General features: G+C 44.3%; 1 protein-coding gene across 3 annotated transcripts; it reads right to left on the reverse strand.

The window, feature by feature from the left end:
* Positions 1–76: 76 nt before the first annotated feature.
* Positions 77–26,830, reverse strand: LOC128351483 (phospholipid scramblase 2-like). 3 transcript variants are annotated; one of them, XM_053311065.1, is made up of 9 exons: positions 26,780–26,830; positions 17,935–17,965; positions 16,165–16,263; positions 13,690–13,814; positions 12,987–13,029; positions 11,521–11,747; positions 8,160–8,321; positions 5,584–5,745; positions 77–434 (listed from the first exon to the last, which is right to left on the reverse strand). In XM_053311065.1, the coding sequence occupies exons 2-9, from the start codon at positions 17,945–17,947 to the stop codon at positions 255–257; spliced, it is 1,011 nt and encodes a 336-aa protein (XP_053167040.1). In that variant the 5' UTR covers positions 17,948–17,965; positions 26,780–26,830; the 3' UTR covers positions 77–254. The 3 variants fall into 3 exon arrangements, with proteins under 3 accessions (XP_053167040.1, XP_053167039.1, XP_053167038.1); XM_053311064.1 differs by having other exon boundaries at positions 26,744–26,805; XM_053311063.1 differs by lacking the exon at positions 26,780–26,830 and adding an exon at positions 22,569–22,645.
* Positions 26,831–27,449: the final 619 nt, after the last annotated feature.

The following is a 27,449-nucleotide window of genomic DNA, read 5'->3' on the forward strand; positions in this document are numbered from 1 at the left end:
TTCTATCCTGTTGTAAACTGCCCTGAGTCATTTTGGAAGGGCAGTACATAAATTGAATGAATGAATGAATGAATAATACAGTCCATTTTACTTTACAGAAATAAGCAAAATTAAAATTAAAATTCCTCCAACAAACTGGATTTGTAACTAATGTTGGTAAGCAAGCCACAGAGTGACATTATGTCAGAAAGTAGACAATACATCGTGCAGAAGTGGGTGAGTTAACACCTGCAATGTCCATGTATCCCATGATCTCAGTGTATCCCATGAACGTCATGCATCCCGTGAACGTCATGCATCCCGTGAACGTCGTGCATCCCGTGAACGCCGTGCATCCCGTGAACGCCGTGCATCCCGTGAACGCCGTGCATCCCGTTATCGTTGTTACTACTACTCGTTCGCCTGTTACCAGTGCGTTCAAAAAACATGTAATCCTAAATAGTGAAGAAAAGAAAAATACATAACATATGAACTCTGTACTCCTAAATATGAACTCCCCTCCTAAAGCAATTGCACAAGGGCCTTGGCCTGGCTTGGGACCAAGGTGGTGGTGGTGAACTTTAGTGCTATATTCCCCCACCTTAGGAACACAGAAAGCTGCCATATACTGAGCCCTTGATCCATCTAGTTCAGTATTGTCTTCAGAGACTGGCAGCGGATTCTCCAAAGTTGCAGGCAGGAATCTCTTTCAGCCCTATCTTTGAGATGCCAGGGAGAGAACATGGAAGCTTCTGCTCTTCCTAGAGCAGCTCCATCCCCTAAGGGGAATATCTCACAGAGCTCACACTTCTAGTGTCCTATTCATATGCAACCAGGGTGGATCCTGCTTAGCTAAGGGGACAAGTTATGCTTGAAAGTGTAGATTCTCTGGTAGCGTATGAGATTCCCAGTGAATGCACTCTCATTTGCTACCAGAGAATATATACTCAGAAACAATAAAACCCAGTACCCCATGGATTAGCAACCCATGGGGGTGGTTGACACCCTTTGTGCACTACACCACCACTCACTCTGGGCCACCCCAGCACCCACCAAATGCAGTTAGGGGGCTGATGTAACCTCCATTCTTCCCTATGGAGAAAAACCTTAAAGACCTGTAAACTTCAAAAATCACTGTAAAATCAGCCCTTTGCCCAATTCCTTTCAAATAATTCTGGTAGTTTCCTTGCCCCCCTTGAGCACTACCACTCACCACACTCCGCTCTAGGCCACCCCTTTCCCCCCAATGTGAAGCTATACATTTGCTGGAACCCTCATTATTCCCTATGAGGAATTCAAAAACTTTAAAAATACTTTAAAAATTCACCAATAATCAGAGAAATGTCCAATTGCCTCGGGGTTTTGTGGGTGGTAGGCACCCCTGGGTGCCTACCACCCACCCCACCTTTGTGCCCCTAGGTGCTCCACAATAGGAGATAATGGGCTGGTTCATGTCCCATTAGACCCTATGAAAAAATAATTAAAAATATTTCAAATATTCATAAAAAATTGTATGAGTGTCCGATTGCTTTGAGGTTTGGGTGGTTGTTGGCAACCATGGGTGCTCCACAATAGGGAATAATGGGTTGGTTCAAGACCCATTATGCCCTATGAGAAAATTTCCCCCCCAAAAAATTCATAATTGTACAAATGTCAGATTGCTTTGGGGGTTGGGTGGTAGGTAACCAAGTGTGCCAGATACCACCCCACCCACTTTTTGAGGTTTGAACCAGTTCAAAACGGTTTGACCCCAACCCCTCCAGTTTGGTTTGAATTTGAACCTATAGCTCGAACCTGATAGCTGGTTTGGTTTGAATTTGTACCATCGAACTGAACCGGTTTGAATACTAACTGGTTCTAATTCAAACTGGTTTGCACATCCCTAAATAGCTTCATTGGCTGCCATCCTAACAAAGCACTGGTGGAAGGGCACTGTGCTTGATGTTATGCAGGAGAATTTAACTATGTTGGGATTTTCTGTTTCAGGCTAGTGCTGTGCGAGTATAATGCTATTGCAATAACTTAAGCATGTAGCACAGGAATGTTGTGCAAGGAAAGGAATATCAGGTCTAGACTAGTTCTTGCCCTCCTAGCAGAAGAATCTGTCGGGTTGTGCAACATCCTTGAGCAAAGACTATCCTGCAGTATCCTTGAGCAATGACTGTTCTGCAACATCCCTGAGCAACCTTGTAGCACAACCTTGTACATCTCCCACAGAAGGTTTTCCACTAGTGGTTGTGCCATCATCACAGAGCACCCAAACTTTCTGGAGTTCCACAGTCTTCTTGTGCAAGAGCGACTCTGATCATCGCGCAAGCACACCATTAATCAGGATGTCAGCCAGTCTGTCTTTTGCTTTTCTTTGGCTGACATTCCACACATTGTACCTGTGGTACACTGAAACAATGAGAAAACCTGCTACTTTGAAATTATCCTGTACTCACATCAAAGCTAAAATCCCTCAGCACATTGATATAATCTGTTCATCATGCTTCCCTACCTGCTTCTCACTGGTTTCTACCCTGCTAGATCAAGGATTATCATGATAATCCTAATACAATGAGGTCATTCACACAATCGAAAACTGCGTTCGACCCAGGTTTGGGAGCTGTGTGTACTCCCAATTTTTGATTGTGTGGAAGCAAGGTTAGAGGGAAACCTGGGTAGAAGTGATTGTCTGGAAGCAAGGTTAGAGGAGAATCTGGTAGCTTTTTCTCCTACCTTGCTTCCACACAATCACTTCGACCCAGGTTTTCCTCTAACCTTGCTTCCACACAATCAAAACTTGGGAGTATACACAGCTCCCAAACCTGGGTAGAACACAGTTTGCTTGAATGACCTCACTATCTAATACCAAGATATTGTAAGCTGTACTCAAGGGGCTTTGTCAGTCTCCTTTATTATTTTTAAAAGAACCTCAAAACCCTCCTTTTTAAATAAGCTTTTTTTTTTAAAAAGGGCTTTAATAGGGTTTCCAGTTTTAATTAGTTTTTTAGTCCTGATTAGGGATGTGCACAAAATTGGCTTGGCCTCTTTGGTTCAAATTCAAACCAGCTTTGAACCAGGGTGGGTAGGTTCAGTTTTGTTTTTGCTCGAACCCCCATGGTTCAGTTCAAATTCAAACCCAATTCAAACAGGTTCTAAAAGGTTCTACGTAGGGTATAATTGGGACATAAACCAGCCTCCATCACTGGCCATGATGTGTAATTGGTCTCCTGCCACACCACATCGTGCGTAGCCTCCACTGACCCGTCTCTGAGCCGGACATTCCAATCTCTTTAATTTTTTCAGAACCCCCTTTTCTTTCTTTATTATTTATTTATTACATTTATAAACCGCTCCATCCAGAGGCTCTGGGCGGTGTACAACAATGTTTAAAAAGACATAAAAACACATAATTCAAAACACAGTGCTAAAAACAATATAAAAACAATTCAAAAACAATTAAAACCATTTGAAACCAATTAAAATACTTTTAAAAACACACAACACTTTAGAAGCCTTGGAAAGCCAGGCCAAACAAATAAGTTTTTAGGGCTCTCTTGAAGGCCAACTGCGGCCCCTCATCTAGCTAGCAGCACACACACGTACTCACCAAACACAAACACGAATGCACGCCAATGATGACCATATGTGCTCTGGTGCTATCACATGCCTGGGGCCCTGTGTGGTCTCCAGCAATGATGTGAAGAACTACTCTGAGGCATTTATTTCCCCACAGGAAAAATGCATCCATTGCACATGACGAGAAGAGCAGAAGAACCAGGTGCGTGGCATGTGCTACTTTAAGTTCTCCTTCAGTGTGTTGGTGTGCTTTTGCCTTGCCCCTCTTTCTTTGCAGTTTGCCGGCCGGATTGGTTTTACTGCCTTTTGCTATCTTGTTTGGTCTTGTTGGTTTGTGGCTGTTGTTGTGTAGTCTGTGAGGTGGTTTGGTATGGTCCCCTTGGCTTTGCAGTTGTGTGGGCACAGCAGCAGGTCTGTTTCTGTGGTGGTTTTTTGGTTTCCAGTTGGCTGTCATCTTAGTTGTGTCACTGTGTGTTGGTATGGTGGCCTGCTAGAGGCATAAAACTGGGGTGGGTGGTGGGCACCCAGGGGTGCCAAGCACCCACTGCACCCCAAAGCAATCGGACAATTCTGTGATTATAGATTTTTTTCAATTTTTGCATATCTTCCTTAGGGAATAAGGGGTTTTGAGTAGAAGTGTGCATGGAACTGTCTGGCCCGGTTCGGTTTGAGGCCAGTTCGGTCTGGCCCCCATCAAACCCCACCCCCCGGGCCCAGCCCTCGCAGAGGGCATTGGTGCATGCGTGGCGGCCGCGCGCTTGTACGGAGGCCCGAAAGGGTTGAAAATACTAAGATACCCAGCCGTGGCGGCCGCAGCAGTGATGAGGAAGGCCAGTGGGGGGAGAGGGAACCCGCGTGGACCCCCCCTCCCCCGCGGCCTCAGCAAGCCCCCCAAGGGGGCTAAAGGTATTTAAATTATACTTTAATTTTAAAAAACAAAAAATTCACGGACCGGTCCAGACTGGACCCAGCGGTCCGGTTCCGGTCTGACGGAACCGGGGGGTGGTTTGACCCCGAACCCCCAAACCGGACTGGTCCGCACATCCCTAGTTTTGAGGCAGCCCAGCTGTCCCATTCTCCCCTTTGGGGGATGCTAAGGCACAAGTGGCTCTGGAGGCACAGTGGGTTGTGCCAGAACTCCCCCCAAGCATCCCCAAACCGGTGGGGTTCATGGTTTTTCCCCCAGGAATTTTTTTAGTTACTCTCCTTTTAACAAATAGGGTTTGTTATCTCTATCAGAGTAGCTTCTCTGGTCTCTATATATGTGTGTATGGAAAGAGCTTTATAGGGATTCACTGAGAGAAATACACAGCAAGTCCAAACACAAATTAGATTCTTGGTGGCTGTATGAGTTTTCTCAGTGAATCTCTCTGAAGATCTTTCTATACACACACACACACACACACACACCTACCAGAGAAGCTACTCTGATAGAGACAGACCTGTTAAAAGGACAGTAACTAAAAAGGTTCCGGGGCGGGGGACCCATGAACCCACCGGCTTGAGGCTGCCCGGGGGGTGTAGTGGCACAACCCACCGTGCCCCCAGATTCACTTTGAGGTGCCCTGGCATGTCCCAAAGGTGGGAATGGGGCTGCCTAAGATCCCCATTGTTCCTTATGGGAGAAATGCAGAAATTGGAAAAATCTTCAAAAATTCATTAAATATCATAGGGGTGTCCGATTGCTTTGGGTTTTGGTGGTTGGTTGGCACCCCTGGGTGCCTACCATCCACCCTGGTTTTGTGCCCCTAGGTGCTTTACATAGGGAGCAATGGGACAGTTTGTGTCCCCATTATACCTATGTAGAACCTTTTAGAACCGATTCAAATTGGAACCAAATCAGGGAGGGCAAGTTTGAGCAAAACCAAAACTGAACCTACCCATCCTGGTTCAAAGATGGTTTGAATTCAAACCAAACACGCCAAGCTGGTTTTGTGCACATCCCTACTACTAGTTCCTTTAAGCCAGTTCTTCAGTACACTGGACCATAATGAACACGTATGTCATTAACAGACTGCAAAGTGTAAGAATTAGACTTACCATGAGGAAGGCAGCCCCCATCACAATTGCTTTGATTTTAATATCCAGATCCAATGGAAACTGGATTCCAAAGATGCTAGCATCTGTAGCAGCCTCTCTGGCCATACCAGTCCACTGCCTAGAAATTCTTCCCACTTTAGATTTCCCATCGAGTGACTTCACCTGACGTTTAAAAACAATTTTTGTTATTTTACTGCTGTTTTTTTTTACAGACTACAAACATGAAAAAACCAAACCAAACCAGACATTCATCCTAAATGACCTGTGGTTCATACTTATGTAAGCTGCAGGGTAAAAGGGTAAACAACATATTATTTGCTAAAATATATAACTTATTCCTGAAATCGAGCTCTGTACCAGAGGCCTGGAGAGTAGCAAATGTAACACCGATTTTCAAAAAGGGATCCAGGGGCGATCCGGGAAATTACAGGCTGGTTAGCCTAACGTCCGTTCCGGGCAAATTGATGGAAAGCATCCTCAAGGATAAAATTGTAAAGCACCTAGAAGAACAGGCCCTGCTGGGAGTGAGCCAGCATGGCTTCCGCAAAGGTAAATCTTGCCTCACCAACCTTTTGGCATTCTTTGAGAGTGTCAACAAGCATGTGGATAAAGGTGATCCAGTTGACATAGTCTACCTGGACTTCCAAAAAGCTTTTGACAAAGTTCCTCATCAAAGACTCCTGAGGAAACTTAGCTGTCATGGAATAAAGGGACAAGTACACGTGTGGATTGCTAACTGGTTGAAAGACAGAAAACAGAGGGTAGGTATAAATGAAGAGTTTTCACAATGGAGGGAAGTAAGAAGTGGGGTCCCCCAGGGACCTGTACTGGGACCGGTGCTTTTTAATTTATTCATAAATGATCTAGAAGCAGGGGTAAGCAGCGAGGTGGCCAGATTTGCAGATGATTCCAAACTCTTTCGGGTAGTGAAATCCAAAACAGATTGTGAGGAGCTCCAAAAGGATCTCTCCAAACAGGAAGGGGATTGAAAATAAAACGGCTAACATTATAATGCCCTTATACAAAACTATGGTGCGACCACACTTGGAGTATTGCGTACAATTCTGGTCACCACATCTAAAAAAGGACATTGTTGAATTGTAAAAGGTGCAGAAGAGGGCAACCAAGATGATCAGGGGCCTAGAGCACCTTTCTTATGAGGCAAGACTACAACACCTGGGGCTTTTTAGTTTAGAAAAAAGACGACTGCGGGGAGACATGACAGAGGTCTATAAAATCATGCATGGTGTGGAGAAAGTAGATAGAGAGAAATTCTTCTCCCTCTCCCATAACACTAGAACGAGGGGTCATCCCATGAAACTGATTGCCGGGAAATCTAGGGCCAACGAACGGAAGTACTTTTTCACACAACGCATAATCCACTTGTGGAATTCTCTGCCACAAGATGTGGTGACGGATGACACCTGGATGGCTTTAAGAAGGGTTTGGATAACTTCATGGAGAAGAGGTTTATCAACGGCTACTAGTCGGAGGGCTGTGGGCCATCTCCAGTCTCAAAGGCAGGATGACTCTGAGTCCCACTTGCAGGGGAGTAATAGCAGGAGAGAGGGCATGCCCTCAACTCCTGCCTGTGGCTTCTAGCGGCATCTGGTGGGCCAATGTGCAAAACCAGATGCTGGACTAGATGGGCCTTGGGCCTGATCCAGTAGGGCTGTTCTTATGTTCTTATTATATAGCCTGCAAAGTAAAACATGTACAAGGGATGAGCGTTAGTTCCCAAACCCTGAACAAGTTGCTATCCCACTCTGCTACTGAAGCTAAGAATGGCAACACAGTTGTAGCTTCTCCTACTAAATGAGCAAAGAAGAACCTTTTTAAAGTGGTGATTTTCTTTACTGAGCAGCGGGAGAGCAACTGTTCCTATCCAACCCCAGCAGAGCATCCACCCAGATGGTGTCTATATTATGTTTCTTTTTCGATTGTAAGCCCTTTGGGGACAGGGGCCCATCTTTATTTATTTTTATTTCTCTATGGGAACTTTTGTTGACAATCTGTATATAAATATCTGTCATCTAGTAGACAGATGCCAAGTGCGTGCTCTGAAGACTACCATGCATGCAAAGCCAAACCTGCATTTCTGCACAAAAGCACAATGAATTTGTGCACTCTTCCAGTGCTTCAGAAGCATAGAGTTGTGTGCTTGACAGTGTTCAGAGTGTACCACAGTGTCATTCAGGATGTCAGCCATGACTATGGCCATGACTGCGGTGAGCGCAGTTAAAGAGTTAACCATGATCACCAGGCTCTTGCTTCTGTGATGTGATAACCTGGAATTTCTGGGCCAACCGCTGCAGTTAAACCACATTTAACCCAGATAGAGAATTAGTCCTAGTTATCATTTAGTGCAGTTTAACTGCTGTGATTGGACTATGATTGCCTAGAAATCATGAGTTCTCACATCACACTCCGCAGGTGTGTGCAGAGCTTGGCGAATGTCGTGAACTCTTAACCGTGCTCACTGTAATCTTGAAAATGTGGCTGATAACCAACCTTCCGATATATCCCCAGTACTGAAGGATCAGAAAGAAGGAATCAGGATTTTATTGTTAACTTACCTCAAAATGAATATCTTTATAACAGCGGCAAGGCACACACGGACCAGCCATTTTGAGTAAGTCCTTTCTACCTTCATTTTGGATAGCAAACTTAGGTAGGCAGGGGTGCCACTTCTGTTTAACATAACCAATGATTGTGCCTGGTGGGGCCTGAACTTCAAGCTTCAAGAAAAAATGAAGTTAAATTTAAATAAAGGATAATAACACACAAAACTAGGAAATGCAGGGTTTGTAATCAGAATTGGGATGTGCTAAAAATGATGGTAAATGAAAAGAAAAGGCCTTGAGGATTTAAGCAGCGGGTGGGGGATAGAAAAGACACTACTATGGTAGTGGTTCATGAAATGTGAATTCTGAGAATGAATGAAAGAGGAAAGGGAGGTACCTTCACTAATAAGTACATGAGAAAAAGACAAAGGTATGCTCTAGAAATTAAGCAAATACGCTTTACTCAAACCATGAGAAATGGCAAAGTCCATTAGTGTATTCTGCATATCACCTACAGCATGTTGATGCCTAAGATATGAAAAGGCTTATAGTAATCTTTTGTCCTACAAGAGGCTGCTGCTTGGAAGTATTGAAATTGGTCAGATGCAATATCACAGTGCAAAGTTAATCTGTGCAGTTCTCTCTCACAGGATGTGGTGATAATGGCTACCAGCTTGAATGAGTGAATGACCCAAGCCTGGCTCATGCAGCACTTCTCCTGAGATTCTACAGACTTCTTTCATCAAGATTTGAATGATAGAATTTAGATATAGATCAATATCTATAGAGATATAGATAGAATTGGTATAATCTCAGTAATGTGGCATGGGAACTTGTGTGGGCTGAGATGTCACACCTCCCGGAGCGCATGTTCTAATCTCCCAACAGTTTACTGACATTTTCTACACTTCAAGAGTGTGTGGCAGTCGTGTGAACCCACCCTATTTTATTTATTTATTTATATTTAAAAATTTATACCGCCCTTCCAAAAGGCTCAGGGTGGTTTACAATAAAACAGCATTAAAATCAATTAAAACAGAAATTAGAAAACTGCATAAAATAATAATTAACAATTAAAACATCATAGAACACCAATTAAATAGCCAAAACAATTTAAAAACAAGTTTTAAAAAGCTGAGAAAGCTTGGTTGAAGAGATGTGTTTTCAAAGGTTTCTTAAAAATTGACAGAGATTGGGAGCCTTGTATCTTAGTAGGGAGCGCATTCCACAATCTTGGGGCAGCAGCTGAGAAGGCCCGTCTCTGTGTAGCCACCAAACGAGTTGCTGGCAACTGGAGACGGGCCTCCTCAAGTGACTTCGATGGGTGGTGGGGCACATAGTGAAGAAGACGTTCTCTTACATACCCAGGACCTAAGCTGTTTAGGGCTTTGTAAGTTATAACTAGCACTTTGTATTTTGCCCGGAAGCCTATTGGCAGCCAGTGTAGTTCCATCAACAGAGGAGTAATGTGGTCTCTCCAAGATGACCCAGAGACCAACCTGGCTGCCACATTCTGAACCAACTGAAGTTTCCGGACTATGTACAAAGGCAGCCCCACATAGAGCGCATTACAGAAGTCAAGTCTGGAGGTTACCAACAGATGTACCACTGTTTTGAGGTCAGTGATCTCGAGAAACGGGCACAACTGGCATATCAGCCGAAGCTGATAGAAAGCACCCCTGGCCACCGCCTCAACTTGAGAAACCAGGGAGAGGTGTGAATCCAGAAGTACTCCCAGACTGTGAACCTGTTCCTTTTGGAGAAGTGTGACCCTTTCTAGAACAGGGAGATCAAAATTGTCTCTAGAGTTCTGACCCCGCACAATGAGTACCTCTGTCTTATCTGGATTCAGCTTCAGTTTATTCTCCCTCATCCAGCCCATTACTGCTTGCAGGCAGGCATTTAGGGAATATATGCCATCCTCTGAAGAAGTTGACATGGAGAAGTAGATCTGGGTGTCATCAGCATACTGGTAACATCCAGCTCCAAATCCCCTGATGATCTCTCCCAGTGGTTTCATGTAGATGTTAAAAAGCATTGGAGAAAGTATGGAGCCTTGAGGGACACCATTCTTAAACTCAGATTTCGAAGAGCGACAATCTCCAATCAACATCATCTGTAAACAGTCCGAGAGGTAGGAGCGGAACCACTGTAAAAGAGTGCCTCCCACCCCCAACACCCTCAGACGTTCCAGTAGGATACTATGGTTTATAGTATCGAAAGCCACTGAGAGATCCAAAAGGACCAACAGAGTCACACTTCCTCTTTCAATTGCCAATTGGAGATCACCCATCAGGCCGACCAAGGCAGTCTCCACCCCATAGCCTACTCAAAAACCAGCTTGAAAAGGGTCTAGAGAATCAGTTTCCTCCAAGACCGACTGGAGCTAAGAGGCCACCACCCACTCAATTACCTTGCTCAACCATGGGAGACTGGAATTAGGCCTATAATTGCTCAACTCTGAGGGATCTAATGCAGGCTTCTTTAGAAGATGTCTAATAATTGCCTCCTTAAGACAAGAAGGCATCCTGCCCTCCCTCAGAGAAGCATTTATGATTTCCACCAGGCCGCCTACAACAGCTTCCCTGCTAGATTGAAGAAGCCATGTTGGACAAGGGTCAAGAGAACAAGTGGCAGGCCTCATCGCCCCAAGCAGCTTGTCCACATCCTCATGAGTCACAAACTGAAACTGATCCAGTCAAATCACATAAGAGGAATAGTTGGACATCTCCAGTTCAGACATTAAATTATTTGTGGAGTCTCCATCTAAGTCGGCCTGAATCCGAGAGATTTTATCTGCGAAAAGTTCTTTAAACACATTGCAGCGGGTAACTGATGATTCCAAATTCTGATTCAAGGGAGGGGTGGCAGATACTAGTCCCTTCACAACCCTGAAAAACTCTTCCAGACGTGTACTCGCAGAGGCAATACGGGCAGAAAAGAACCTCTTCTTTGCTGCACGTATTGCCTAAGCATAGATCTTTAGATGTGCTCCATGTCGTAATCTGTCTCCACTTTCCCTTTTAAAGACTAACAAACATGGTTGAGGAATTTCAGGGCAAACACTCAGTATGGTTTACCAAGAATTAGTTACCCCTTTTGTGTCAGGGAATGCTTTTCTAATGCTTTTCACTATGTAAAGTACTTTGAGAATTTCTTTGTTAAGGGGCCACCTCAGGAAGGCGGTTTATATTAGCTTTCTCAGTGGTGAGCACATGCCATTCCAGCTCGTGTATTTATTAGATGAAGCTCCATCATCACCGTGTGAGCCTGAATGGCCATGATTCATATTCCTAGAACATGCTGATGGCGGTATAGGTCAAATGAGGTACAAGCCACTCTGATTTTGACTGAGGGTTAAGGAACGATTTACCTCTTGCAAGCAGCAAACACAAGGACAGCAGCAAATGGAACACTGGAAAGATCTTGTCAGTTGCATGACGGCTTGTTGTGTGCTGTCAAAGAGCTTGATGGTGAATGGCCGCAATGACCCATAGCAGTTGAGAGTGAAGTCGTCATTTTCCTCAGCTGCAAAATAGACCCACTGGCCCTGGGTATTCTTAATTTCATATCTGTTGGCTGTTTCATAGCCACTTATCACTGAAAAAGAAACAACCAATACAGCTTCATACACAATACATACCTGTACAGCTTTACCTGAGCCTCTGTATGTAAGCTTTTGGGGATAGGGTGGGAGATTTAAGAAAAGTCAGATCATTTAAAAAAAAATAAAGTATAGTTCTTGGGGAGATGCTGCTCCATGTCCTGGCATTTACAGGGCTTTCAGGGCATGAGGTCCTTATTATCTGTGGTAGTGCTGACCCTTTGAAATATGCTTCCACTGGAAGCAAGGTTTAGCTAGTTCTCTGTTGACGTTTCATCAGCTGGTATTGGCTGAAGGCAACATAACTTGAAATTTCTTTCTGTTGGTGTTTTTAGGATGCTTTTATGTCTGTGTTGTATATTTACCTACAGTATTTTTTAGAAACAATTTTTAAAATATCTTCTAATGGCTGACATTCTAATGCAGTATGCACGAAGCAGCTCCATTTCTGACAAAAGCAATGCAGACACAGTTAATTTTTGTGAATTTCTCCATCATTCTGAACTGAGGGCTGTGTAGCACTTAGAACCTCCAGATACTGGAACCTCCATATGGTGCTGAACTACAACTCCCATCATCCCCAGCCACAATAAATTGTAGCTGGAGCTGATGGAAGTTGTAGTTCAGCAGCTTCTGGAGGCTCCCAGATTGGAAACAACTGACTTAAGGACATATTTCTGGGTGGCAAAGAGTACTTCAGAGGGATGGGGAGATTAACAAAAATTGCTCCCACCATGTGAGTGCCTGAGCTGTTTTAATTGGGAATGCAGTTGCTGTTTACCCACTTCCTTTGCTACATGGGCACTGTTTTAGTCAGGATGTCAGCCACTGTGATTGTTTTTCTTTCTTTCTTTTTTTTCTTTTTGCCCTATACAAACGGGCTTGGTTCAAGGACTGCTTAGGCCATGGATAATAATAACTTTGTTTGGGAGTGGGGGGAATACCTACATGAAGGATGTACATTTCTTTAATATCAGACATAACCAACACAGTCCCTGATTAAATGAGACATATCTGATAGTTTACATGTAAGCAAGCATGTTATCTCTGAGAAGCTAAAAATGAGCAATGCTTTGGGAAAGAAAAAAATAATAATATTCCCTGTTTAGCTCTGTACAGAACACACACATATTTAATATATCCAGTTATAAGCAAATCCAGACAAAGCACAGGGACAAATTTGATCCCCCCCCCATGAATACCAATCTGTTTAACTAACACATCAAAATACATACTTTCCATGAGGTCAATCTGTTGTTCAATTGATATCTGATCTATCTGTAGACAGGGTGAAAAACAAAAAAGCAAAGGCATCGGTTAGAACTGAAATATATTACCAACCAATTGCATACATTGGTCTTTGAGGCTCCACATGATCGGTGTGTAGAGCTGGGAGGGGTTTAGGGGGGAGAATGGGCCAAGCCTGCTCTCCCAGCACATGAGCAGTAGTTGAGCCTGAGTGGCCGGAACAGCCGCCCACACGATAACTGGCTCTGTCACAGAGCCAGTTGGGGCTGTGGGGATCAGGGGCTGCCTCCCCCTCCCAGAAGTCCCAGAATGCCCTGTGCACTTGCGCGGGGCATTAAGGGGAGACCCCCAAGGATGGGAGGCTTGTTGTAGGCTCCTGGTGGGGGGTCTCCTTATGAGTCGCCATGGTGCAGATCTGTGGCAACTCACGATTGAGGAAACGGGGTTAGAGGAGCACTCACTCCGCTAACCTCATTTAAGGGGAGGGCTACTTTGGCGGTCTACCCACCGTTGAACCACTGGGCCAACCCATGGGCCTGGTGGTTCTCACAATGGGGAAAAACCAGGCTGGGCTCCCTTTCCACAGTTTCCCCTCATCATGAGAATAGCCTTATTAACTGCTGTTTTAATTACTTGTGTGCTTGACTATAAGGTAAGAGGAAAAGCAGAAAATGTTTTTCTGGCTAATACCTGGCTTAAGCATTCCAGTCCAGGAGGACATTTGGGAACTGCTGGAGGTGCTGGCATCCAAATTATAGGAGGAGGTGCATTAGGTTGAGCTTGAACTGCAAGAGCTCCATAATTTCCTGGCTGACCTAGAAAGGTTGGAGAAAGTTATCCTAAAGGGATTTGAAAGACTAAAAGACTCATTAGATAACTTAATTTTATACTCTATATTTTTGAAGATATATAATAATTGTAATTGAAAGAAAACAGAATATTTAAGTGTGCTCATTTCAGTAGGGTTCGTAGCTGCATCATGTATTGCTTCTCCACTATGCTGTCTTTGTAACATAGGAAGCTGCCTTATAGGGTTGTGCAAACTGGTTCGAATTTGAACCGGTTTGGTTCAATGGTTCGAATTTGAAATGAACCAAAGGGGGGTTCGAGCAAAACCAAACCTCCCTGCCCTGGTTCAAACCTGGTTCGAATTTGAACCAAACCAGACAAACTGGTTTTGTGCACGTCCCTACTGCCTTATAGCAAGTTAGACCATGTGCTTAGTGTTGTCTATACTGACATCTCTCTAGAGCAGGCCTGCTCAACTTAGGCATGTTTTTGGACTACAGCTCCCATAATCCCCAGCCACAGTAGCCAACAGCCAGGGATTATGAGAGCTGTAGGCCAACATCTACAGGAGGGCCGAAGTTGAGCATCCCTAATCTAGAGTATTGTCTATACTGATTGTTGACAGTGGCTCTCCAAGGTTTCAGGCAAGAGTCTTTCTCAGCCCTACCTGGAGATGCCAGGAAGTGAACCTAGGATCTTCTGCATGAAGTCATGCAGATGGTTTTCAACTGAGCTATAGTATTTTTGCCCCAGTATTCTAAAGGGAATATTTTACAGCACTAAAGACAGCATTAGACTTTAATCCAAATGCAAACCAAGGTGAGCCCTGCTTAGCAAAGGGGACGATTCATGCTTGGTACCAAGAGGCCAGCTCTCCTTCCCTTATGTATTCATTTAAACTATTTACTGTGCAACATTATGTGCATGTTGCAACATAACATTTAAACAGTTACACTAAATGCAAGAATTGTGTGAACACAGTTGCACAATTAATGGCCATGATTTACAAAGGCCATCAATTTCACAACTGTGTTTGTGCAATCCATGAGTTTAGTACAACAGCACTCTTGCACAACTGTGTGCACGTTACATTGCAACCCTCATGTAACATTGCACACCATGAGGTCAATCCCATATCATTCATCACACATTCACATCAAAAACTGTATTCTACCTAGGTTTGGGAGCTGTGTGTGCTCCCAATTTTTGGTTGTGTGGAAACAAGGGAAGAGGAAAAGCTACCCAGGTTTTCCTACCACTTTACTTCCACACAATCATTCCTACCCAGGTTTTCTTCCTACCTTCCTTCCACACAACCAAAAATTGAGGGCACACACAGCTCCCAAACCTGGGTAGAACATAGTTTTTGAGTGTGAATGACATCTTTATCTGTCAGTTTCAGCATATTCCATATTACATGCAATATGGAGGCTAACATCTGGAGAAACTAACCAGAAGTGTTTGTGTGGAAGCAAGGTAGGAGGAAAAGCTATCCAGGTTTTCCTACTACCTTGCTTCCACATAATCACTTCTACCCAGGTTTTCCTTCTATCTTGCTTCTACACAACTGGAAATTGAGAGCACACATAGCAGCCAAACCCGGCTAGAACACAGTTTTTGATTGTGTGGATGGCCTCTATGGGGTGATTCTCACAATCACTCTGGGCAGGTGAGGAAGGCCCAGGGGGAAGGCTGTTTGTATCTTCCATGAAAACATCCAGGTCCAGATTTTTAATTCCAACAAATGTTAGAAAAATCCACTAGATGGTGCACACAATGCTGTTTATACATGGCATTTAAGAGAAAAATCAGCAGGCTAGAACTGTTGTAAAACAGTTTTTTGCTGCCTTCTTGTTGACAGATGTGTTGGAGGCCTGCACGCGATGTAGAGATGGAGCCCTCTGCAGTTTCAGTTCAAAACTATTTCAGAATGTAATTTATCATTAGATTATCAGTAAACTATTTGCATCAAAAAATGAGAAAATTACAACTGATTAATTCTCTGCAATAATACTCAAGAAGATGATAATCTCTGGTGACGGAGCCTCTCTCAGTGTTCAAGTTCTATACCTTAGCTCAGGGGTTCCCAATCTGTGGTTATCCCAAAGTTGCTGAACTACAAGTCCCACCATCCCCAGTCACAATAAATTGTAGCTATGGGTGATGGGATTTGTAGTACAGCAGCATCTGGAGTACCACAGGTTGGGAATCCCTGCAAACATGGTATCATCATTACAGGCCTATACATATTCTGAGCAGTTAGATGAGCAAAACAGTTTGTAAACTGTATGACTGCAATAGGAATGCCTAGTACTGTACATAAATCTGCTTTTCTTTAGTCAAACTAGAAATTCTGCAAATACCAACACTGTCTACCTGGAATAGCAGATCCAGGAAATCCATGTGGGATTTGTGGAGCTGGATAACATGAGTCTTGATAACCTGGAGGTGGCGGTACAGATTCCGATTCCTTTGCTGGTAAAATGGAAATATAAGATAAGTTTTAATGTATTACTTTTCTACCACATACTCATATTTTTTAATTGCCATAGACTCTTCAGACCCCCATGGGGGACAATTTCATATTGAGGCCTACTAATGAAAATAAGATATTTTAAAATCTATTAATTGATTTACACATAGTGCTAAAAATATCTTGGATATTTTTCAGGATACTGACACCTGAATTTCAGTATATTAAAAGTGCTAATTTGTTTTTATTTATTATTATTATTTATTTATTTTATTTCTACATTTGTATTACAACTGATAAGGTTTAGATGTATACATTTATGCGGCGTTCAGCAGCAGAAGTAAATACATGAAATGTAAAATTCCAGTTCAACAAATGACAAATTCAAAACCTGTGAATAGGCAGGATATACTACAATGTTTTAGTATATCAAACACATTTGGTTTACCTAACTGTGCTCTGAACAAACCATAGTTCACCAAGTTCATACATAATGGGCCGGTTCAGCTGCACAGCAGAATCGCGGGGCTGATCAATGAGACTGCAGAGAGGATGGGGAGCTGGATGTGCAGGCTTCCTTCTTTCCTGAAGGACAGCCCATGCAGCCAATAGGAGCGTGAGCGAAGAAGTAGCTTCCTCCCTCAACTCTCGTTTGAGCCAAGGGATAACTGCAGCTCCTGGTTTGGGCAAGAATACAGTTTATGGCAGCGAAATCACCTTAAAACCAAAGATGACAATTGGACTTAGGGAAGGGAAACCACAGGTCCATTTTCTGAGTGGGACCACTCGGAAATAGTGGTTTACAAAAGCTAAAGTCTTCTCCTCTAAAGAGGGTGAGCACTTGAGCTGGAGCCCTCCTAGGCTTGTTTTCATAATGAGAAATCATGGGTTTGTGCTACATTGAACCAGACCACCAGGTTGCACAGTTATTAGCCTGCTGATATGCCTTATTATGAGGCACCTAAGTACAATAATATCATCTTTGGCCACTGTCAAAACATAGGAAGCTGCCATATACTGAATCAGACCATGGGTCCATCTAGCTTAGTATTGTCTACACAGACGGGCAGAAGCTCCTCCAAGGTTGCAGGCAGGAATCTCTCTCAGCCCTATCTTGGAGATGCCAGGGAGGGAACTTGGAACCTAGATGCTCTTCCAAGAGTAGCTTCATCCCCTAAGGGGAATATCTTACATTGCTCACACATGTAGTCTCCCATTCATATGCAACCAGGTTGGACCCTGCTTAGCTAAGGAGACAAGTCATGCTTGCGACCACAAGACCAGATCTCTTCTCAAGAGAGAGTTTGCTCAAAGCAATTTTGACTCTATTAGGTCTTGTCTGCATTACTGACATCCAAGCATCAGTAACCCATCCCCAGTTACTCCACCCCCCTGCATGGCAGAGAGGATTGACGGCTGATCAAGTACATCATAAACATTCTATGTGCTAATGAGATGCTGATGCAGGGTTCTACTGTGCCATTTCAAGTCCTGCTTTTTCAGCACCCCTATCATTTAGCATCCTTCTCTTTTTGTCAATAAGCGCAAAAGCAGGAGAACTGAGGCATTAATGGAAGCAACATTTTACTCATGGTCCATGCAGAAAATACACATTCCAAGTTCCAAAACAGAGAGATATCTAAACACATACACAGAAAAAATATTGTACTCACGTTGCATAGCCATTCTCTAATACAATTGTTTCTGGGGGAGAAAAAGGTAATAAAATAATATGAACAAACCTTTTCTACCACTGATATCAGATTTTTCCAAACTTTTGGCATCACTGACAAAAATATAAACATGTTACATTTGGTCAATCCTTATGGAAAGATAAGTTAGTCCATGGAGGCTACTTTGCTTTCAAAGAACTATTGTGGATTGTGAAATAAACTGCTGAGACACATACAAATTCCACGTTCAGCCCAATTTCCTTGCCTCTGAAGCACTGGTTTCTGCACTGAGTTTGAAAATCCACCTTCTTATTCAAATATTATTCTATTTGCACTGCCATTCTTCCAATGTTGTGAACTGCTTACTTCTACAACCCTGGCTCTTTTGCATGCATGCTTCAATTGTGGTCACACTACATTTGAGGTTTTCTTGTCTGACAAAAGTATAAGCAATATTTCTCACAATTACTGAAACTTACAAAATGTACTGTATTAGAAATTATATCGCTTGATACAATTCTTTCTATACAGCCTGCAACCCAGCATGCAGCCTGTTATTTGAACATATGGAGTTGGCAACTCATAATAGTTGTTAGGGAAGTACTTCTGAATAAAAAGGAGGAAATTGGCTGCTGGATTATAAGAGGAATAATTGTATCCTCTTAGTTGAAGCCACAGTCTTAACTGTCCACCAGGAAGGCACCTAGAAAAGCATTTAAATTTTTTCCACTGCTATGGAGAAGCGGGAAGGGGGATGATATTCTGGTCTGTTGAAATAAAAATTATATTTTTTACATTTTAAGAGGAGTGACATCTTTTGTCGTTCATACCATGCCCAAAGCCCAATCCAGCAACTGTGGAAGAAACTTTTGTGATTATTGAAGAAATTTTAGATTGTGGTTATATTGGTGGCAGCAAAGATCAGGTGAATTTACCACAGAAATATATCCAGGAATCCTGCTCTCTGGCAGGATCTGTCCACGCAAAAATGCAGAGGTTGAATTTAATGGATCATCATCTACTGCTCTTTTTATAAAAATTATTGGAAATCTCCAATAATTTCTTTAATGGTCTCACTACTTGGAGGATCAGTCGAATTTTATGTTAGTTAGCTGCTGGCAGAGGAATCCCAGGAACAGGGGTATAGGGAGCTTGGCTGCGGCTGGAAGATGAAGTTTTCCGATGGCTCCCCCACCCCCTAGGCTTTACAATCGTGCATGCAAAGTGTGCACATACTCCAAGCCACACCCCTGCATCTCACATCAGAGGCAAGGGGGCAGGGCCAATGGTGAGGGCAGGGCCCACCAACATCGGCAGATCTTCCCTTCCCCTGTCAGCAGTTCAAGAATTGCTGACTAGGAGTTCCTTTCCCTGCCTTCACAAGGAAATTGCTGACTGGGGAAGGAAAGATCAGCCGATGCTGATGGGCTCCATCCTCTGCATTGTTCCCACCTCCTTGTGTGTGATGTCAGATGCAGGGGCCAGTGTTTCAGTTAATCACTGGCTAGGGAGGAGAGGGTCATGCCTCATGCTTCCAGACAGCAAATGCTTCAAATGCCAGCCAAGTGTGGGAGGGGCCAGGGGGGTGCCCTGGACAAGGGTGAGGGAGTGCTTTGGTGGCCCTCCCAGACCCTGGTGGCTGGAGTACAAGCATCCCCCCTTTCTCCATAGTCTCTATGCCCCTGCTCAGGAAGTCATTCTAACAGTAAACATTTGTGTCCTTTACTATTAGAACAAGTAGACAATTGGTCCCTAAGTGGGAGGAGTGGCCACTGTGAGAAATAGGACGCTGGACTAGATGGACCTTGGGCCTGATCCAGCAGTGTTGTCTTATCTTTTTATGAGGCCAGGGTTATTTACACCTGTGTTTTATCTGGATTAACATTACTTTCCTCTATACTAATCCCTATGGGGATAGCATGTTCAAAAAATGCTTCTGTTTCACACTCACTTATGCTACAGTATTGTTTACACTCTGTATGTTCTTATGTATTAATTTGTTTTGTGATGCTCTTTTGTTCTTTGCATCTCTTTTGTGTGCCTATTGACCATAATACAGTTTGTCAATAGGCCCATTCACATGTTATGGTTGACACTTGTACAATGAGTGTAGAGTACAATGCACTCGTACAATGAGTGTTGTATACACAGGAGCCCAATTCAGACATTATGCTGTACACTCATGCATGTACTGTCTGAACGACTGCACCTGGGTTCATTTTAAAAGTGAACCTGGGTACAGGCCCTTCAAATGCATGTAAAGACAGGAAGTGTACTTCTAACCTGTGTTCAACATAACACGTGAATGACTGTACCTGTGTACAGATCTGTACCTGCGTAAACTGTACACTTGCTGTATAAGCGTTGAACATAATGTGTGAATTGGCCTATGGATGTTAAACCTATTGATACCTGGTTCTTGAATATTGCAGTACACATCACCACCCCAGTGAACTAGTTCAGACAATGTATCCTCACATCACACAGGCAAGAAGCATGCACATGAAGTGTGGGGATGCAAGTCTGGATCCCCCCCCCACACACACCTGGGGCACCATCCTGTGTCACCTAATCTGCCTTTATATGGCCGGTTGGTGGGTGGTAGCTTATGTCTATGTGATGGATTGTGCTTGCTATTTGGCTGTATTTTTACAGTAATTTTTTTTTGTTTAATGTATAGCACCTCGAGTCCATCTCATGGTGCTCTCTCTCTCTCTCTCTCTCTCTCTCTCTCTCTCTCTCTCTCTCTCTCTCCTATATAACTATATATAGGCGATAAATATTATATAGATATAGGCATTATATATCTACAAGCCGACCCCGCACAGAGCATCTGTGTGCTCTTTGGGGCTGGCTACCTCTCTCTCTCCACCCCCCGTCTCCGGCGGGGCCAAGTGCGGCCGCCACCACCAGCGGGCCGAGTGCTGCCTTACATCCACGGCTGAGCTGGGCCCGCCAGCCGCCGCCTTGCATGGCCGGGCCCGCTGCCACCGCCTTGCATCCACGGCTGGGCCAGGTCAGCTCTCCCCTCTTCCACAAATCCGGCTGTAAGGGTGAGCAGGAGAGGGGAGGCCACAAGGGTGACACAGCAAGTGTGGGGATTCCTCCCTCTTCACCCCACTGTACACAGCTACAGCAGGGCGATTTCATAACTTCTGAATGAGGCAACATGAATGAGCCTTATATCTGAGTAAATATGCCTAGGATCAGATTGCATATTCTATTGAAAAGTGTTAGTTGAGACTTGAAACTAACTTGTTCCATTTGCTTTAATGGGACTTAAGTTGCAACTAACTTTATTTGAATGGCTATGCTATGTGATCATCTTCCCATAAGGCAATGGTATATTGTGGGGCTAGGGTTGAACTGGAATGAGTCCGAAGCCCCATTCAGATGTTACTAATCAGAGGTAGTACATGGGTTCAGCCTCAGCCTCCTGACCATGGAAATGCCTGCCATCACAACAACAGTGTCCATCTCTTCATAAGAACATAAGAACAGCCCTGCTGGATCAGGCCCAAGGCCCATCTAGTCCAGCATCCTGTTTCGCACAGTGGCCCACCAGATGCCGCTGGCAGCTACAGGCAGGAGTTGAGGGCGTGCCCTCTCTCCTGCCATTGCTCCCCTGCAACTGGTACTCAGAGGCACACCCTTGAGGCTGGAGGTGGCCCACAGCCCTCTGACTAGTAGCCATTGATAGACCTCTCCTCCATGAAGTCATCCAAACCCCTCTTAAAGCCATCCAGGTTGTTGGCTGTCACCACATCCTGTGGCAGAGAGTTCCACAAGTGGATCACGCATTGTGTGAAAAAGTACTTCCGTTTGTTGGTCCTAGACCTCCTGGCAATCAATTTCATGGAGTGACCCCTGGTTCTAGTGTTGTGTGAGAGGGAAAAGAATCTCTCTCTCTCCACTTTCTCCACGCCATGCATGATTTTATAGACCTCTATCATGTCTCCCCGCAGTCGTCTTTTTTCTAAATTAAAAAGCCCCAGGTGTTGTAGTCTTGCCTCGTAAGAAAGGTGCTCTAGGCCCCTGATCATCTTGGTTGCCCTCTTCTGCACCTTTTCCAGTTCAACAATGTCCTTTTTAAGATGTGGTGACCAGAATTGTACGCAGTACTCCAAGTGTGGTCACACCATAGTTTTGTATAAGGGCATTATAATGTTAGCCGTTTTATTTTCAATCCCCTTCCTAATGATCCCTAGCATGGAATTTGCCTTTTTCACAGCTGCCGCACATTGAATAGACACTTTCAACGAGCTGTCAGCCACAACCCCAAGATCCCTTTCCTGGTCCGTCACTGACAGCTCAGATCCCATCAGCATATACTTGAAGTTGGGGTTTTTCGTTCCAATGTACATCACTTTACACTTGCTAACATTGAACTGCATTTGCCATTTTGTCGCCCACTCCCCCAGTTTGGAGAGATCCTTTTGGAGCTGCTCACAATCCGTTTGGGATTTCACTACCCAGAAGAGTTTGGTATCATCTGCAAATTTGGCCACATCGCTGCTTAAGCCTACTTCTAGATCATTTATGAATAAATTAAAAAGCACCGGTCCCAGTACAGATCCCTGGGGGACCCCACTTCTTACTTCCCTCCATTGTGAAAACTCTCCATTTATACCTACCCTTTGTTTTCTGTCTTTCAACCAGTTAGCAATCCACACGTGTACTTGTCCCTTTATTCCATGACAGCTAAGTTTCCTCAGGAGTCTTTGATGAGGAACTTTGTCAAAAGCTTTTTGGAAGTCCAGGTAGACTATGTCAACTGGATCACCTTTATCCACATACTTGTTGACACTCTCAAAGAACGCCAAAAGGTTGGTGAGGCAAGATTTACCTTTGCGGAAGCCATGCTGGCTCACTCCCAGCAGGGCCTGTTCTTCTACGTGCTTTACAATTTTATTCTTGAGGATGCTTTCCATCAATTTGCCTGGAACGGATGTTAGGCTAACCGGCCTGTAATTTCCCGGATCGCCCCTGGATCCCTTTTTGAAAATCGGTGTTACATTTGCTACTCTCCAGTCCTCTGGTACAGAGCCCGATTTCAGGGATAAGTTAAATATTTTAGCAAGGAGGTCGGCAATTTCACATTTGAGTTCCTTGAGGACTCTTGGATGGATGCCATCCGGCCCTGGTGATTTGTTAGCTTTCAGTTTTTCCAGACAGTTTAGAACATCATCCCTTGTCACTTCTACCAGACTCAGTTCTCTAGCCTCCATCCCTAAAAAGCCTGGTTCAGGAACAGGTATATGCTCAGTATCCTCTGCTGAGAAGACAGACGCAAAGAACTCATTCAGTTTCTCTGCAACCTCCATATCCTCCTTAATAATCCCTTTCACTCCCTCATTGTCTAATGGCCCAACCGCCTCCCTGGCAGGTTTCCTGCTTCTGATGTACTTAAAGAAGTTTTTGTTATTCCCCTTGATACTTTTGGCTAAATGTTCCTCAAACTCTTGTTTTGCCTCCCTTATTGTCACCTTGCATTTCTTTTGCCAGAGTTTGTGTTCCTTTCTGTTCTTTTCATTTGGACAGGCCTTCCAATTTCGGAAGGAAGTCTTCTTCCCTTTTATGGCTTCCTTGATGGTACCCGTTAGCCATGCTGGCATCCTCCTGTACTTAGTGGTACCTTTCCTCCTTTTGGGTATACAATCTAACTGGGCTTCTAGTATTGTGGTTTTGAGTAAACGCCATGCACTCTGGAGCGAAGTGACTCTCCTGATTTTCCTCCTCAGCTTTCTTTTCACCATACTCCTTATTTTGGAGAAGTTTCCTCTTTTGAAATTTAAAATGTCTGTGTTTGACATCCTTGGTGATTCTCTCCCCGCATGTATGCTGAATTTGATGGCACTGTGGTCACTGTTCCCTAAAGGGTCGATGACACTGACATCACGCACCAGGTCCTGGGTGTCACGCAGAATTAGGTCCAAGGTCGCCTTCTCTCTGGTCGGTTCCATGACCAACTGTTCTAAGGCACAGTCATTTAGCGTATCTAGAAATTTGACCTCTTTGTCCTGACTTGAATGTGAATTTACCCAGTCTATGTGTGGGTAGTTGAAATCACCCATAATTACAGCCCTGCCTCTCCTTGATGCCTCCCTGATTTCCTCCTGCAACTCCCAGTCACTGTCGGCATTTTGATCCGGAGGGCGATAGCATGTCCCCAGTAGCACGATTCCTTTCCGGCCTTGTATAGTCACCCACAGGATTTCTGTGGAGGACTCCAGTCCACCTAGGTTTTCTAGCTTGTTAGATTCTATCCCTTCTTTAACATACAGTGCTACCCCTCCTCCAAGGCGCCCCTCCCTGTCCTTTCTATAGAGTTTATACCCAGGGATAACAGTGTCCCACCGGTTCTCACTGTTCCACCATGTTTCTGTTATGCCCACTATGTCTATTTCTGCATTAGCAACCAAGCACTCCAGCTCACCCATCTTGGCTCGGAGGCTTCTGGCATTGGCATACAAGCACCTATACACTGAATCTTTCCCCTGATGTATGCTATTCCTTTGACTCTTTGACCTGCTGGCACAGCCTCCCGTCTGCTCTTTATGCAGTTCTGCTCCGTCCCCATCTGTTTTATTTGAATTCTTTGCAGCCTCACACTTTAAAGGATGGCTTTTGCCAAACGAGATACTGCCCAGCTCCCATCGGCTGTTCCCCAGGTGTCATTTTAATAGCTGCTCTGCAACCTTTTTGATTTTAAGCGCCAGCAGTCTGGTTCCATCTTGGTTCAAGTGCAGCCCATCCCTTTTGTACAGGCCTTGCTTGCCCCAAAATGTGTCCCAGTGCCTAACAAATCTAAAGCCCTCCTCCCGGCATCAACGTCTCATCCACGCATTGAAACCCCTCAGCTCTGCCTGTCTCACTGTACTTGCGCGTGGAACAGGTAGCATTTCTGAGAATGCTACCTTGGGGGTCCTGGATTTCAAAATGCTACCTATCAGCCTAAATTTGGCTTTCAGGACCTCCCGACTGCATTTCCCCACATCGTTGGTGCCGACGTGCACCACGACAGCTGTCTCCTCCCCAGCACTGCCTAGGAGCCTATCTAGACGCTGCGTAATGCAGATGTTCAGATGAATGCTGTTGAAATTGTGAGCAGAGCAGGGGAGATGACTAACACATTGGGGAGGAACTAACACTGGGGAGGCTGTACCTGAGTATAAAGTTGGTAAAGTTGTGCCCTTGAGTCGGTGTTGACTCCTGGCAACCACAGAGCCCTTTGTTTTTCTGTGGTAGAATACAGGAGGGGTTTATCATTGCCATCTCCCGCGCAGTATGAGATGATGCCTTTCAGCATCTTCCTAGATCGCTGCTGCTCAATATAGGAGTTTCCCATAGTCTGGGAAACATACCAGCGGGGATTCAAACCAGCAATATCTTGCTCCCTAGGCAAGTTACTTCCCTGTGGTGCCATTAGGTGGCTCCTCTGTTTTATAATGTCTGAACAGGACTCAGGTCTAGAACCAAGGAGAAAATCCTATTTAAGCATTGTAATTTATAAACAGTAGAAAAGCTTATAACAAATTCCAGGCCTCTGATATTCAGACACTATCTTCAACAATCATACAAGTATACAGTGTACACAGGTACAAATCTGAACATCAGTACAGTTATTTACATGTTACACTGAATACAGGTACACTTCCTATCTGTAGCCCTATTCAGACTGTACCATGCAGTTGAAGGGGCCTCTACCCTGACAAGGTTCACTTTTAAAATGAAAACAGGTTACTCATTCACACAAACATATGAATGAGTTGTGGACACCTGTATACTCTCATACATTGTCTGAACAGGGTTTGAAACACACCAATTTCTAGAAAAACCCTACAACACACTTGAGGCTTTAAAAACAAAAATCGGAAAAAGCAGGTCTACAGGAGGGTGGAGGACACAGCTGTGCAACTCTTTGTTTCACAGCTTGTTATCAAAAATAACCCTTCCCCAACTTATTTTTTAGCCCAGAAACAAACAACGACACAGGTCTTCATGTCGTTTACTTCTCTGGGAGAACAGCAGCCGCGATGGAAAATGGAAGGATTTTGCGAATCTTCCTTTCGCAAAATCCTTCCATTTTCCATCGCGGCTGCTGTTCTCCCAGAGAAGTAAACGACATGAAGACCTGTGTCGTTGTTTATTTCTGGGCTAAAAAACCGACCGCCCCCTTTTTATCCTGCAGTTGCATTGCATGATAAACAGAAAGCAGGGAGGGGCAGGGCAGTCACAGAACTACACGGAGCTGTAGGGTGTAGTTTGAGAGTAAATAATTAATGTTGTTTTATGCTTTTGTGATCTATTAAAACGCACAGAAGTGACCGATGTGTTAAAGCAAAAGGCAGCTTCAGAAGTTGTGTAGACTCTGCCACGCAAGGAAGGCCGTGTGGCGAAACACAACCCCTTGTTTGTAGAAACGACGGTAGCCGCTGGGTAACAGGCAGAAATTAACAGGTGCAGTTTTCTCAGGATATATGAGTGTGTGTGGGGAAGCGTCTCTCCTGTTGTTTCTGGATTGTCCAGGTCATACAAGGGTTAAACCAGAGAGTTGCTATTGGGGAAAGGTCCTAGTTTTCATTTCCTGTTTACAATCACACTCCGCTTGCCGGTAACTTTTTGAACTGGGACTGAAAACTAATAGTGCAAGACTGTCTGCCAACTGGAGCGACAGTAAGTGCCTGCCCTAGGCACGGAGATTTTGAAGGCTGCCAAAAGTGAGGATTGTAAAGTAAGAGCCAGTTCCTGCCTCTACCCACTATCCGCTGCTGCTGCTGCTGCCCTTTACCCGAGGGAAAATCGGTACCTTGGCGCTTGTTCGTGGTCTCTATCGTCTTCTTACCTCGGCCGCTGTGGACAGTGATCAGAGAGAGGCCAGCAGGGAGCCTCTAAGGAAACCATCCTCTTAATACAGTGGGTGGGAAGGGAGGGGCTGCAGAAAAATAAGGAACAGCCAAGGGAGGCAAGGCGCTCCGGGGTAGGTGAGGGCTCAGAGGAGACTGAGCGACTCACTCCAGACCGAGAGCAGTGGAGCCAAGAACAAGCCCTGTTGCTACCTATTGTGGAACGAGAACAGTGCAGTGAGCGGATGCGTTGATACCATCCTTTGCTGCTTCATGTTTATATACTACTACTACTACCATCACCACCACCACCACTGGTCTTGTGGTAGCAAGCATGACTTGTCCCCATAGCTAAGTGGGGTCTGACCTGGTTGCATATGAATGGGAGACTTGATGTGTGAGCACTGTAAGATCTTCCCCTCAGGGGATGAAGCCTTCCGCTCAGAGCGGAAGGTTTAAAGTTCCCTCCCTGGCTTCTCCAAGATAGGACAAGATTTATTTATTTTTAATTTTTTTTGATAGGACAAGATTTTTTTTATTAACTATCAAAGCATACAGTACGTTGCCAAAGCACAATTATATACAAAGTGGTTGTACATAATATATCTACAAAGATTTACACACAAGGATTTGGAAACCCACAAGGTTATGAAGTATATGCAGGTAGTA

The sequence above is a fragment of the Hemicordylus capensis genome, chromosome 3 (genome assembly GCF_027244095.1).
Source record: "Hemicordylus capensis ecotype Gifberg chromosome 3, rHemCap1.1.pri, whole genome shotgun sequence".
NCBI classification, from domain to species: Eukaryota; Metazoa; Chordata; class Lepidosauria; order Squamata; family Cordylidae; genus Hemicordylus; species Hemicordylus capensis.